A 15,554-nucleotide genomic window follows, 5' to 3' on the forward strand; every position below is an offset into this window, starting at 1 on the left:
TGTTTGAGAGAAAAATTCTTCGAAAGATCTACGGGCCAATCTGTGTTGACGGCGAATATCGGCGTCGTATGAACATCGAGCTGTATCAACTATACAATGACATCAATATAGTTGAACGAATCGAGATACAACGATTGCGATGGCTAGGCCATGTTATAAGAATGAGTGATGATGAACCCGCTAAAAAGGCGTATAAATACGGGCCGCATGGAGGTTCTCGCAGATCTGGAAGGCCAAAGCTTCGTTGGAGCGAACAAGTGAAACGAGATATCACAAAGCTACATATCCCAGATTGGGAAAATACAGCAGCAAACAGAGAGGATTGGAGATTTTTTCTTAGTTCGGCTTATGGAACAAATGTTCTGTAAAAGGCCAGCTAAGTAAGTAAGTAAGTAAGTCTCCCTGGTCTAGAATTATCCAGTAATCTGGCAACATCTCGAATCTGTGCAACGAACACACAGACGCACATTCGCACTAAGCGAACAACCATACTCACATACATACGTGGGGCGAATACAGGCGGACGACAAGCACAGTAATGACGTTATTACAACAACAAACAAATACACGAAATACAAGAAGTAGAGACTAAACGATAATTACATGATTATGGCAAGACAAATAAAAGCACATTAATAAAAGGTAAAGTAACATCTAGAATAATGAAGAGAGTTCTACATGGTAGTTGTTGTTGCTTAAATAAAGTAACTGCGTAATAAAAACTTTACGTTACAATTCAAATTTTTAAATTAACGGAAATTAAACTAAATTAACCTAAACCTATCAGTTACATTCGTAACATTGCCTCCCGCTTAAGCCTGTTCGTCCCGAATAGGCACAGTTCCCTCTCGGTGGTATGGACATTGGTAACACTGCCTCCCGCTTGAGCCTGTTCCTCTTGACTAGACGCAGTTCTCGATCTGTAGTGGTGGCAACTGATTTAGATGTACCCTCTACTGCGTCAGCTTTGGACTCTTGCTCTTCTGGACGACGTTGCTTTCTCTCCAGGAATCGCGACGCTATACCTTCTTTCTTCGTGGTCACCTTCCTAAGTGCCACCTGGTCTTCCTCGGACTTGTCCTTCCTTGCTGTACGGCCATTTTTCGATGGACCTTTCCTCGACGTACATCTTCGCTTTTTCCTCCTCGTTGCGAGATTTTTCCACTTTCCTACGGGCCATTTGTCGGCGGCGTCCACCTTCAGCGTACGGACATCTACAGCGATTTCGTCAGATTCTGCGCTTGGGCGACACATACTTTTCTTCTCTTTGTAGCCCACATTAATCGGTATTTCCACATTGGACCAAGTCATCACACGGTGCTTTATGTCCAGGTTGATATCGAAGGCAATCATGAAGTCAACACCAAGTATGACTTCGTCCACAATATCGGCCACTATAAAATCGAAATTTACAGATTTTCTACCCATACTTAGCCTTTGGTAGGCCTTTCCATGTACCGTTGCCGTCTCGCCTGTGGCCGTTCGCAATTTGACTCCATTTAATGGCAATACCTTCCCTTTTACCAAATCCGGTCTAATAATGGACTTTGTTGCACCGGTGTCCAATGTCAAGGTACGCAACACACCATTGATAAAGCCTTTAACCGTTAAGTTGTGATTCTTCTGCTGGACTATGGCTATAGAAATTGTGGGACCATCGTTTTCATCACCTCCCGGCGGTGCCTCGTGATTAGCAGAACTTGCTGTATCTGATTCACCTGATGTCTCTCTTTGCAGATTCTTGGCCACCGGTCGGTCGTCGCTTTTTGAAGGCGGTGAGGTGGATCTGGGCCTTGCTTGCCGCAATCTGCATTCTCGGGCCATGTGTCCGGTTTTCCGACAGTTATAACAAGTCTTTTTCGTTCTAGCAGCCCCTCGTTTCACACGCATTAGTGCATCTTTCAGCGGGTCGACAATGGTCTGGGAATTGTTGTCCTCAACTTTCAGCCTCCTCACGTTGTAAGCTTTAGGTTTCACCAGCATCCTCGCGGTTTCTTGGGCCAGGGCAAATGACACGGTTTCTGCAAATGTTCCTATCGGTGCCGCATACGTCGCAAATTTTATCTCTGGATCACGAATACCACTTGCAAATGTCTCAGTCTTTATGCGGTCCACCAATGGATGTGTCTCTCCTGGATATGCCAACTGCGCCAACCGCTCTATATCAGCCGCAAAGTCTTGTAAGGTCTCATTTGGCTTCTGGACTCTTCCCCTCAGTTCCATTCGGTAGATCTCTTGCTTGTGTTCACCCGTACTTACGTTCAAGAGCAGCCATTATATCTCCATAGTTGTTTCTAGAAGCGGCGGGAATACTCTGTAATACGTCAGCAGCATCACCCTTCAATGCCATAAGGAGTGATACCGCCTTTTCGTTGTCGTTCCAAGAATCTCTAGCAGCCACTGTCTCGAACTGTAATTTGAACACATTGAAAGAGGTAGAGCCGTCGAACACTGGAGGCTTAATTTTTAACGCGTTATGGATAGCTCTCACTGGACCGCCTTTAATTTCCAGTTCCGACATTTTCTTTTCTATGCCCAGAATCTTCTCATCTTGAGCCAGAAATTTCTCGTCAACAGACAAAATCTTTTTATCCAACTCTTTAATTTGTACCTCCATGTTTTCTACTCTCTTTTCAATCACCATCGTGATGTTTTCGAGTTTCTCGTTAATTGTTCTAGAATTTACCTCTAATTTCTCTTCCATGCCCTTAGCGATTTTTCTAGAGTTCTCTTCTAACTTTTCCTCCAATTTTCTGGAATATTCTTCACTCTTTCTGGAATTTTCTGCTTTCATTTCGTCCATTTTAGCATCTAATTTCTCCATCATTTTGGAATTTTCTTCACTTTTCTTATTCATTTCCTGCATTATCATAGCCAGCATTGATTTCAAATCGTCACCCCTGGCAGCTACCGATGAAACTTCCTCAACAGTGGATTCGCCCTTTGCCGGTAACTCGACTTCCTCCTTATCGTCGAACTCATATTCATCGATGTTCATTCCACGGCGCTCGAACTCTTCCAACAAGCGTTTTTGTAGTTCGGCCTTGTTGCCAGTAGAACACAACTCCAACTTACTTAACTCCTTCTTCAAGTCTTCCACTCGTAGATCCTTAAACTTCATTGTAGGATGATCGCAATCTCACTTCCTGACACCAATTGTTACGGAATTAGATTTAACTAATCTCCGTGTAGACGTTGTTTTATTCCCCGATACGATTTGTACCAAATAAAACAGGGTTCGTTTTAGATTACGTTTCTACAATGCTTTATTTACTTTATTACACTTATTCAGAACCGACTTTAATTACAAAGCACACAGCAAGTCTCTAGTTAGCACGCAGCTCTTATTTAACCGATCTGTTCAGTTCAACGCTTAAAACACAACTCAACTCGTCATTGCCAGTTCCCCTGTATTTATATCCCACAGTCTCCTTGGTCTAGAATTATCCAGTAATCTGGCAACATCTCGAATCTGTGCAACGAACACACAGACGCACATTCGCACTAAGCGAACAACCATACTCACATACATACGTGGGGCGAATACAGGCGGACGACAAGCACAGTAATGACGTTATTACAACAACAAACAAATACACGAAATACAAGAAGTAGAGACTAAACGATAATTACATGATTATGGCAAGACAAATAAAAGCACATTAATAAAAGGTAAAGTAACATCTAGAATAATGAAGAGAGTTCTACATGGTAGTTGTTGTTGCTTAAATAAAGTAACTGCGTAATAAAAACTTTACGTTACAATTCAAATTTTTAAATTAACGGAAATTAAACTAAATTAACCTAAACCTATCAGTTACATTCGTAACAGTATATTCCACAAAATGTACCATATATCAGTTTTCGTAAAGTATATCTCGAAAACTAATTAGATTTTTTTTAATGTTGTAATCTTATTTAAGTTAAATGTTCTGTTAAACAGTAGGAGAAATCCGTTCAGACAAATTGCCAATCCGCCTGAAGGGCATGATAACTCGAATGAACGAATCAACCGTTTTTGTCCAAATTTTGGATTTCGTACTATTTTGTCCAAACTTAGTTTAATCGATATCAGTTTACTTCTTCAGGTTCAAGACCGACTTCCTAAATGGATATGTCGGTCCATTCCTTCAGGTACCTTCTCCGCAAAAGTGCAACCCTTTTGCCCTTTAATCCAAATCAAATTTATTAACGTATTTTTGATATTTTTGTCTGTCTCTAAATGTGCATTTGATCGGAAAATATTTTGGTTGTGTAGCCGGAATTCCATTTGTCGTCGATAAAAATCTAAATTGACATACAGGCTGGGGGCATATTTTTGTCGGCAAAGTCGACTGGTATTTCTTTACTTGTTTTCCAGAAAATAAAAGTCATGAATTTGCTTCCAACCGTTTACAAGTCAAGAGAAATTAAAAACGTTTTTAGGATCAAGTGATTTTTCCGCGTGCGCAGAGTCTTAGTTTTTATATTTGCTTATTGTTATATATCAAAACTATGTAACTTTTGAAGCAAAAGCAGCTTTTAATGTCACCGATTTCAAAAAGTCGTACAATTACGAAATTAATAACTCTTCTTCTGTAACATTATACCAAAAGTAGAGAATGGAGTCAAACAGTACTGCGAGTAGGATTAGGAGTCCATGAACCCGTAGTCTGTATATCCCGACTCCGTGCATAAACACTTTCCTATTTTCTTAATGTAAATTTTTGATTTTTTTTTTCAATTCTGGTAAAATAGCAATGCCTTAGTGTTTTCTTATGTTATAGACACAATAACTGAATTGGAAATATTCGATACAATTCCAATCTGAATTCGAGGATTCGAATTATTCATATTTTTGGAGGTACCTAATTCAAAGAAGTCGTTAAGGTTGCACTCGTGAGTTAACGAAAACCATGCAGAGTATGGTGGGGCGATTTGAACACCTTATTGGGCCCTTCGCGTTTCTGATTTCTGGGATTTTACTGAACAAAAAAGTTCGCTAGACCACGGTGGAAATTGGGCCTCCCGATTTTGACATGAGGTTTTTTATACTCAAGGCCAAAACTTGGCTATTATTGTCTTGGCTACAATTTTTGTCTTAGCGTTGGATCAATGGTTTGGCTGTCATATGCCAAATATTTAAAACACGTGGATAAAAAAACTGCAAAATCCGGAGGCTCATTTTCACCGCGGACATAGGGTCTAGTGGACTTTTTGCTCAGTACAATCCCAGCAATCGGAAACGCGAAGGGCCCAATAAGGTGTTTTTCCTTCCACACAAATCGTCCCGGCCAAATGCAGAGTCTATTTAGATAAATATTATAAAAGTAGTTTATAGAGAGAAAAATACTAGGTTAATAAAATTCCAAGTCGGATTTCTGTACACCAAACACCATTAAACGGTTTATAAGATGGTAAAAATGGTTGAATGTCGAAGAATTGTTAAATTAAAAATTTTTGAAAGAAGAAACTAAAGTTAGAGAGTGATAAATGGGTGTGAACTTTAAAGAAGAAAAGCAGACCTTTTTATATCTTCTATGACATTAATCCCCTTTGTAACTCTATTCGACATATTCGCGAATGGAGATCTTCGAAATACTCAAAATCTTGCTATAGCAAAAACAATGACAATTCTCTGTGGGAATTAGAACATAAAATGTCTATTAAGAGCGAATGTGGTTAACAAATTTTACGATATATGTACCAACCCGAGAACATATATGTTAAACATTTCAAAATACCGAAAACCGGGTGGAACTTTTTGTACACTGTGGTATGATATGGTTCATTTTCATTTGGTACAAGTACCAACATTGTATCTGAAATATTCTAAACTTTTTTTCTATTGAATTTATATACTTTGTATCAATAATTCATATAAAATCAACAAACTACACCTTAAGGTAGCTTTAAGTAACGCTACACAACATTTTAAATTTTCATGATTTTTGGTCAAGTTGGGCCCACCCCGAAATGAAATCCTGCGTACGTCCCAGATGCATTCACTTTATTTTGATACTCTCTGCAATTTCAAATGTAATAATACGATATTTAAAATAATAATAATAATACTAATATACTAATAATAATAATAATAATAATTGTTCAGGTGTATGGATACCAAGTGGCTGAGAGAAAGGAACACTGGCCAATGCAAAGTTAGTTGTTGTATGTTTCAGCGATTCTTTTGACTTTGTTTCTCCACAAAACGCCCGACATGAGATGATATTCCAGCAAATTAAAGAAAAGGGAGGAAAGCAAAAACACAAGACAGAATCAGATTGTGTTTGTTGATATTCGATTTATTTCAGACTTCGAGTACGTCTTAACAGTGGGAAAGATTATTGTAAAAAGAGAGGGAGGCAATGTCGAAGTGGACAAGTATGACCGAAGTTGGACATCAATCGTTTTGGCATATTTATTAATATTTTTAGAACAATCGGAAAGATATTTGTGGAATGTTAAATTATGTGTTTATTTGAACATAAACAATAATAATAATAATAATAATAATAATAATAATAATAATAATAATAATAATAATAATAATAATAATAATAATAATAATAATAATAATAATAATAATAATAATAATAATAATAATAATAATAATAATAATAATAATAATAATAATAATAATAATAATAATAATAATAATAATAATAATAATAATAATAATAATAATAATAATAATAATAATAATAATAATAATAATAATAATAATAATAATAATAATAATAATAATAATAATAATAATAATAATAATAATAATAATAATAATAATAATAATAATAATAATAATAATAATAATAATAATAATAATAATAATAATAATAATAATAATAATAATAATTTTGTTTTTCAAAATAGTCAGGCTTAATCCCATAGTCGTTGTTTTAATATTTTATTAAAACAACTTTAATTTATTAGTGGGAAAAATTGGCGATGTTTACCAAGGGGTAAGGCAGGGAATACTGATACACAGAGTGAAACACAGAGTGTTTCTTTGCGCACGTATCTATTTGAGCTAGCAATTGACACTTGGGTATAAAAAGTTTCTTGTTGAAAAACAAGAAATAAGGGAACTGATGAAGATCTGTGGCGAGATCTGAAACTATAGTATTCCCTGCCTTACCCCTTGGTAAACATCGCCAATTTTTTCCCACTAATAAATTAAAGTTGTTTTAATAAAATATTAAAACAACGACTATGGGATTAAGCCTGACTATTTTGAAAAACAAAATAGAAGTCGTCATCCCAAACAAAAAAAAAAAACGCCAACCCTCCTAATAATAATAATAATAATAATAATAATAATAATAATAATAATAATAATAATAATAATAATAATAATAATAATAATAATAATAATAATAATAATAATAATAATAATAATAATAATAATAATAATAATAATAATAATAATAATAATAATAATAATAATAATAATAATAATAATAATAATAATAATAATAATAATAATAATAATAATAATAATAATAATAATAATAATAATAATAATAATAATAATAATAATAATAATAATAATAATAATAATAATAATAATAATAATAATAATAATAATAATAATAATAATAATAATAATAATAATAATAATAATAATAATAATAATAATAATAATAATAATAATAATAATAATAATAATAATAATAATAATAATAATAATAATAATAATAATAATAATAATAATAATAATAATAATAATAATAATAATAATAATAATAATAATAATAATAATAATAATAATAATAATAATAATAATAATAATAATAATAATAATAATAATAATAATAATAATAATAATAATAATAATAATAATAATAATAATAATAATAATAATAATAATAATAATAATAATAATAATAATAATAATAATAATAATAATAATAATAATAATAATAATAATAATAATAATAATAATAATAATAATAATAATAATAATAATAATAATAATAATAATAATAATAATAATAATAATAATAATAATAATAATAATAATAATAATAATAATAATAATAATAATAATAATAATAATAATAATAATAATAATAATAATAATAATAATAATAATAATAATAATAATAATAATAATAATAATAAAATAATATAATAATAATAATAATAATTATAATAATAAAATAATAATAATAATAAAATAATAATAATAATAATAATAATAATAATAATAACTCTTAAAGTGAACTTATCCGAAATTTGTTGTGGGAGGTATCGGATGGAGGGGACAAATTTAGTCCATATTTGAACCTGATCTATATCTGGTAGATATAATAGGATGTGTAAAGTATAGACCAATTCGACCACTCCCTTCAAGAGTTACCGTACGAACAATTTTTCCGAAAATTTTTGAACTTTTGTGGGTACCTATGGGAGTGGACCGATATGGCTTATCTTCAAACTTAAACTATGTTTGGACAAAATATTACTAAGTCCAAATTTTGGACCGACTCGGCAGATCCGTTCGAGAGTTATCTTGTGCTCCAACCACCTCACACGGTGCCATAGGGGTTTTTTTGCAACTTTCAGGCTATTTTCTCAGGAAGTATGGACTTGCCCCTGATAAAACTTGTAGCGTCGTATGAAGGGCAGTAAATAAAAGTTGCTAAAACAAAAATCAAAGCGATTAGAGAGATGGCCCTAAGCAGAACTTTTCCGAAATTTTGTGTGGGAGGTACCCGAAGGAGTGGACCGATTGAGTACATATTGAAACCTTATCTAAGCCTGGTACACATTTCACTATGGGCAAAGTATGGAATAATTCGGTTACTCCCTTCAAGAGTTATCGTGCGCACAATTTTTCGGAACATTTTCGAACTTTTGTGGGGTAGGTACCGGAAGGAGTGGACCGATATAGCCCATCTTCGAACTTAAACTATGTTTGGGTAAAATATTAGGAAAGCCAGAATTTGAACCGAATCGGTTTATCCGTTCGAGAGTTATCGTGCGCTCCAACCAGCCAGACAGACAGATGGACGGACATTGCTCAATCGACTCCAAATTGTTTAAAACACATTTCGTCCAAACATACCTGGGATCTAAAACCATTATTTCGATGAGGCACATTTTGCCCGTATGAAAGTGTATATACCCAGCAAACCAAATGTCGGATGTCCGACATATCGAAACAATTTCGGAAGCAAAATCGTTCAGATTTCGTATCGATTTCTATACGATTGTTCGTAGGGGAATTTGTTCAGATTTCATTCCGATTTCGGAGAAAATGTCGGAAGTAAATGTCCCTTAGAATTTGCTAATGTTTTTCTTCCGATTTCGTTACGAATTCGGATCGATATGTCGGAAACAATTTTCCCTTCGCACAACAACCACCTTTTGTATATATCTAACAAGCAACATTTTAGTTTGTTGTCGTAAAACAAAATGGTCGGTTATAAAATTCGCATATACATTTTTTAAATATTTTAAATATAAATGCAACATATAATAATTCAAGCTAGTGCTGATAGACTCAACATATTCGTACACAAAGTTTACATTGTTCTACCCCAGCAAACCAAATGTCGGATGTCCGACATATCGGAACAATTTCGGAAGCAAAATCGTTCAGATTTCGTATCGATTTCTATACAATTTTTCGTATGGTAATTCGTTCAGATTTCGTTCCGATTTCGGAGAAAATGTCGGAAGTAAATTTCCCTTCGAATATGCTAATGTTTTTCTTCCGATTTCGTTACGAATTCGGATCGATATGTCGGAAACAAACTTCCCTTCGCACAACAACCACCTTTTGTATATATCTAACAAGCAACATTTTAGTTTGTTGTCGTAAAACAAAATGGTCGGTTATAAAATTCGCATATACATTTTTTAAATATTTTAAATATATGTAAATGCAACATAAAATAATTCAAGCTAGTGATGATAGACTCAACATATTCGTACACAGAGTTTGCATTGTTCTACTATAACTACAAAATGATAACAACAGTGAAAATCATTAGATATCTTTGAAATTATAATCTTCCAATAAAAAACATAACAAAAAAATTTACCAATAAAAAAGAGGCATTAGAGAAAAATTTTTTCCTTCTATAATCATATGAAATTATTCCAAAATCGTTCAGAAATCTTTACGAAAATTCGGAAGGTACCTCCGATTTTCACACGATATTATTCCGAAATCGTTCAGAAATCTGAACGAAAATTCGGAGGAAAAAATTCGAATTCCGAATTTCCCAAGGATTTTCTTCCGATTTCGTTGCGAATTCTGATCGAAATCGATCCGATTTCGCTCCGACATTTCGTTCCGAAATTATGTCAACCACTTCATACAACTTTCGTTAAGATATCGTTACGATTTCGGATCAGATATCGGACGTTACGTCCGAAGTTTGTTCCGATTTCGTTACGATATCGGTACGATTGGTTTGCTGGGTACCTACCTACCTAACGTTTACAAACAAAAACAAATTTCTATGTGGTTGTTGTTTAGTTGTATTTGTTGTAGTATTAACATTACTTTCTTTGTTCTACCATGATTGAAGGCAAAAGTGATAAATTCTCTTCATATCAACCATGGTAGAACAAAGAAGGTTAAGTTAATACTACAAAAAATACAACTAAACAACAACCACATAGAAATTTGTTTTTGTTTGTAAACGTTAGTGTCAACGTACATGTAAACAGAATAAGGAAATGTCTATAAATTATTGGAATTTAAAAAACTAATAATTTTTCACATTTGATTGAATATTTTGAAAAACATGAATGAAAACTCGTTATAGCTAGGTTTTGAATTTGTTTGTCCTCGTGTAATTCTTTGTGTGTGCGAAAAATGGCGTTTTACATATGATTTATAATTTTTGCTATTACACCAGTATATGTTTTTTTGTGTAACATAATCTATAAATGTAAACAAATCCATTATCAAATCGATTTATTTAAGTTTCTTTAAGAAATTATTTCTTTCAGCAAATTTTGCAAATTTTTGCTTTCATCAAAACAAACAAATCAGTTGTTTTCTATTTATTGTACATACAAAAATAGGAAGGGCTCTAAAACGAAAAAGTTACACATGGGTTCACACATCATTTTGATAGATGAAATTTTTTATATGGATCACACTATGTGTACAACATGTAGATGTAAAAAAATGCAAAACATACACATGAAATACACGTAATGTAATCTAGCTATTAGAATTTCAATTTTCATGTTTCCATATCATTCACTAAATTCATAATTTCTCGCAGAAAGTAGAATTCTTGCAAAAATGTTTGGGGTCGCTGGTAATTCATTGAAAAAAGTGAAGCTGTTTCAATCGTTTGCTTTTGAAAACAAAAAAGCACATGTTTATTAGGGCTTTATTCTTTTCAAGTTTAACAAAATACCACACATATTAACAAATATTGTACCGCCTCTATAAGCGGTATAGGTAGAACAGAATATGTTGCAAAAATTTCGATTCGATCGAACAAAAATTAGTTGAGATATGAGCGTTAGAAAGAGGAAATTCAATGTAATTTATATGTAACATCGAAGTTTGAAACGCGGTTTTCTCAAATTGGCATTTTGGAATGCGGTGCCCACTGTAGTTCGAAAACGGATGATTCGATCTTTATATGTTTTTGTGGGATTATTATACATATAAAAAGCTTGTACTTAAGCGAGAGACTTTGTCAAAAAAACATTTTTTGACGGATTTATGGCGAAAAAGCTATCAATTTTTTTTAGTTAAAATCGAAATGTTGACTTTGGCAATATACAATTTTTTTAAATTCCGTTTCGCTTAAATACAAGATTTTTATGTTCCTAATGATCTCACAAAATCAGCCATAACAGCTTATCGCCTCTCTTTCGAGAAACTGTATTTGGTCTGTAAGTCAATTTAAGGACGATCCTTATTAAAAGAATATTTATTTTTTTTATTTTCTATAAAACTTTCGTCAACTTTATTTTTTAATTATTTTCATTATCAAATGTATTTTATCTTCATAGAATACATTTATCATAGACTTAAATGTGTTTTTTTTATAAAAATGCATTTGTTGTACATTCTATTTATGAATTATGTTGTTCGTTTTTTTTTTTTTTTGTAATTTTTTTCGGGTCCCTAACAAAAGGACATTTTCGATAACAAACATGAAGCATGAAAGATACAAGTGAAAATAAAATGAAAATCAATGATCGATCTGGATTAATGAAATATAAAAAAGAAAACCATTAACACAGACTTGATGTGGGAAGGAAACATAGCTTAAATGTAGAGCGTATTGGTAAATGTTAAATTAGCATAAACTTAAAATAATCAATACTTATCGGAGTAAAACTAGAGAAAAATAGCCTTGATTGGATAGTCGTACGTACTAAGTTATTCAAAACATTCGTTTCTTTCGTATTCGTAATCAAAAACATTGCAAAGAAGATTCGTCATCGTGTTGGGAGCTGTATGGTGTTAGATTTAGTAGCGATAACCGCTGCCATCGTTGTCACCATTACGACCACCGGCTCCAAAGCCATTAGAGCCTTGTTGTTCATAGTTGTAACCTCCATTGCCCCCGCCTCCATTGCGACCACCATTGCCACCATTGCCATTGCGATAACCACCGGACCCTCCATTGCGACCACCTCCATTACCGCCATTGGGGCGACCACTACTGTAACCTTGGCCATTATTAAACTGACCACCACCACCGCCGCCTCCATTGCGGCCACCCTGGCCATTTGGTCGGCCACTTGAGTAACCATTTGATCCTAAATCTTGGCCCCCGGGCCTGCCATTGCTGTATCCATTACCTCCCAAATTTTGACCGTTGGGTCTACCGCTGCTGTAGCCATTTGAACCTAAATTCTGACCTCCATTTCCACCGGAACGACCATTGCCGCCAGGACGACCACTTGAATAGCCATTAGCTCCCAAATTTTGACCATTGCTGTAACCTCCACCATTTCCACCGCCTCCATTGCGTCTGCCGCCGCCATTGCCATTTGGTGCTCCACTTGAATAACCATTGGAACCCAAGTCTTGGCCATTAGAGTAACCATTACCACCGGGACGGCCGCTGGAATAACCATTTGCTCCTAAATCTTGTCCACCACTGTAACCGCCAGCACCGCTGCCACCACCACCAGCACCATTTTGTTCATATGCATAGCCACCATCAGCGCCACCTGCTCCACCAGCACCACCACCGAAACCACCTGCACCAGCTTCACCTTCATAACGAATTTGTGGACGATAACCGCCTTGATCAGCTTCGTATTCAACAATCTGTGTGGGGAAAAAGTAGTAAAAAATGAGGATTTATTAACAAAAGTCGTATTTTAGAGATTGTGGTTAAAGTATATAATACATAAATGCAAAATAATTAGCCAAAAAAAAAAACTTGGTAAATTTGAAACACATTTATTATGAGAAAAAATCATTTCAACTCTTATTCTTTGGCATATAAACAACATTTACCCTCATACAATGGGTTTCTACCAGCTATAATCGGTTTCTAAGACAATTTTGGAAAACCAGACAAAAAGGAAATCGAAAAAATCTGGTCCACCTAGTGGGGACAAGAAGTACAGCTTTCTCGATTAAAACAACTTTAAATTAATTTAAAATTTTACCAAGACTGGACAAAACCAAACAAAAAAGAAAAAAGGTCATAACATGTCAATCGAAGGGCATTTACGCGAAACCGACTATAGAGAAACGAATCCACTCAAGCCGATTAATTATCAAGCAAAGTATGGAGTTTAATTCCGTCCTTCATTTACATTCCATACATTTTTTAAAAGGTTTTAAGTTTCATTTCATTGATTTCAAGTTGTGGGTGGACCAAGACAATGCTGAAGACAATTCTGATTATCATAAAGAATGTACTGTAAAAACTTTTCATAGAAAAGGTATCCAATGGAAAATAGGTGGTACATTTTCCTGGTGTCAGATAGAGCCACGGTATTCTCGAAAGAGAATGTAGGAGGGTGTTACCAGTCCTCCGGTCACATGGGACTAATACCGGAGATAACTCAGTTGAGAGAGATCCCTCTTCTGGTACAGCAGTTGATGCAGAGAATTGAGTAATCTCAACTTTCCACACCATCGGAGATCATTACGATCTTTTTCATATAAATTGGTTGCCGTTGGCCAGCAACCGACTACGATGTCTGACCGGAGACTTTTTGCTGATGGAAGATGGGCTTCCCTCTTGGTAATGGGATGAGGAGCTCTCTATGTAATCTCAAAAGAGCGTTGGTCGATGCATGTTATTCATAGATGAACATTTTGAGCACATGCCTTTACGTTTTCGTACGATTCAAAACACAAATGCTCTCTTCTTGTTCTTGATTGATGTTATTGCTGCTTCCGTGTAATGCGGTGGTGCTCAAAATATTTTGTGCACTAGTCTTTCTGATTCTTTCCATTGCTAAGCCACGACAGCTGAGAATAAAGAGAATATATTTTGTTGTTGCAGTCACGTATGGGTGATCTTGGCTGGTGTAATGGTACACTATGGCAAGAGCGTTCAAGGCGAGAATCATGTAAAACCCCTTGACCTCACGTCACGCCCCGTCTGCTTTCGCAAATACAAATTCCATAGTAAACTTCGTTTTTTTAATGTATTCTACAAATAAATCCAGCAGCCTCTAACCCACAGTGGGCGATATCGAACTGGAGATAAATTCTTTTATGTAAAAATAAAAATCAGCATAATTGGAATTTTTGAACCCAATTGACAAAAAAAACACCTTCTTACCTAAACGTAAAATTTTGATTGTTTATACTCGAAATTCCTGTTTTGCAACATGTGGACTTCCCCCCAAAATATAATTAACAACGTTTTAATTAGAGCCCCTAGGTCTGCATGCAATACTTGTCTGATGTAATCCATCTTTGGGCATAGGTTATACCTTGGAATAAATATTACAAATTCGAAGCGTGGACCATAATGGTTACTAATTTGAAGAGTTATAGTGCGCAGAAACCATTTTAGGTACTTTACTGGTATTAGGATTTGTTTATCTTTCGAAGCATTATTTCAGGAAGTATTGGTTTCCCCGAGAAAACAAATAAACTGTTTTAATTGGGACCACAAGGACTATACCCGGCAAATAAGCCCATGACCAAATAATGGCATTTTATAGATAAATTATTTAAGAAATTAACTTACTAACCCATTTTAACAAGGGCATGTCGCACTAAATAATTAGTTATTCGATTGATCTCAAGAAGTCGAAACATAAGCTAAAAAAGAACTACTTAGGTGAATTTTATGTTCAAAATGACAACACACTCCACATTTTTATTTTACTTTCTACCGGATTTGAGCATGCAAAGTTCTGATTGACAGCTAAACATACATACATATGTGTTCACAAAATCCCCGAAGGGACAAGGGAGACTTCTCACAATGATATGGGACCTACTTTTTATCGCCGAGTCCGAAGGGCGTGTTCGAACGACACAACTGAAGAAAAAAGGTCTTCGGTTGTATATGTGTGTATATTGAAGAAGGATACTAGGAAGACCAGAGACACTAGGCTGACTTGATAGCAAAAAGGCTTCAAAAATACTTCACAACTGC

The 15,554-nt window shown here is 34.2% G+C and overlaps 1 protein-coding gene across 1 annotated transcript in view; it reads right to left on the bottom strand.

Annotated features, from left to right (window-relative positions):
• Window positions 1-12,001: 12,001 nt before the first annotated feature.
• resilin overlaps window positions 12,002-15,554 on the bottom strand; it is a 33,948-nt gene continuing 30,395 nt past the window's right edge. Inside the window, exon 6 of the mRNA XM_073955680.1 lies at window positions 12,002-13,249. Coding sequence (XP_073811781.1) covers window positions 12,440-13,249 — 810 coding nt within the window. The 3' untranslated portion in view covers window positions 12,002-12,439. The remainder of the gene's footprint in view (window positions 13,250-15,554) is intronic.

Source organism: Musca autumnalis, unplaced genomic scaffold, assembly GCF_047663935.1.
Source record: "Musca autumnalis isolate F117 unplaced genomic scaffold, ASM4766393v1 scaffold_5, whole genome shotgun sequence".
Classification (NCBI taxonomy): domain Eukaryota; kingdom Metazoa; phylum Arthropoda; class Insecta; order Diptera; family Muscidae; genus Musca; species Musca autumnalis.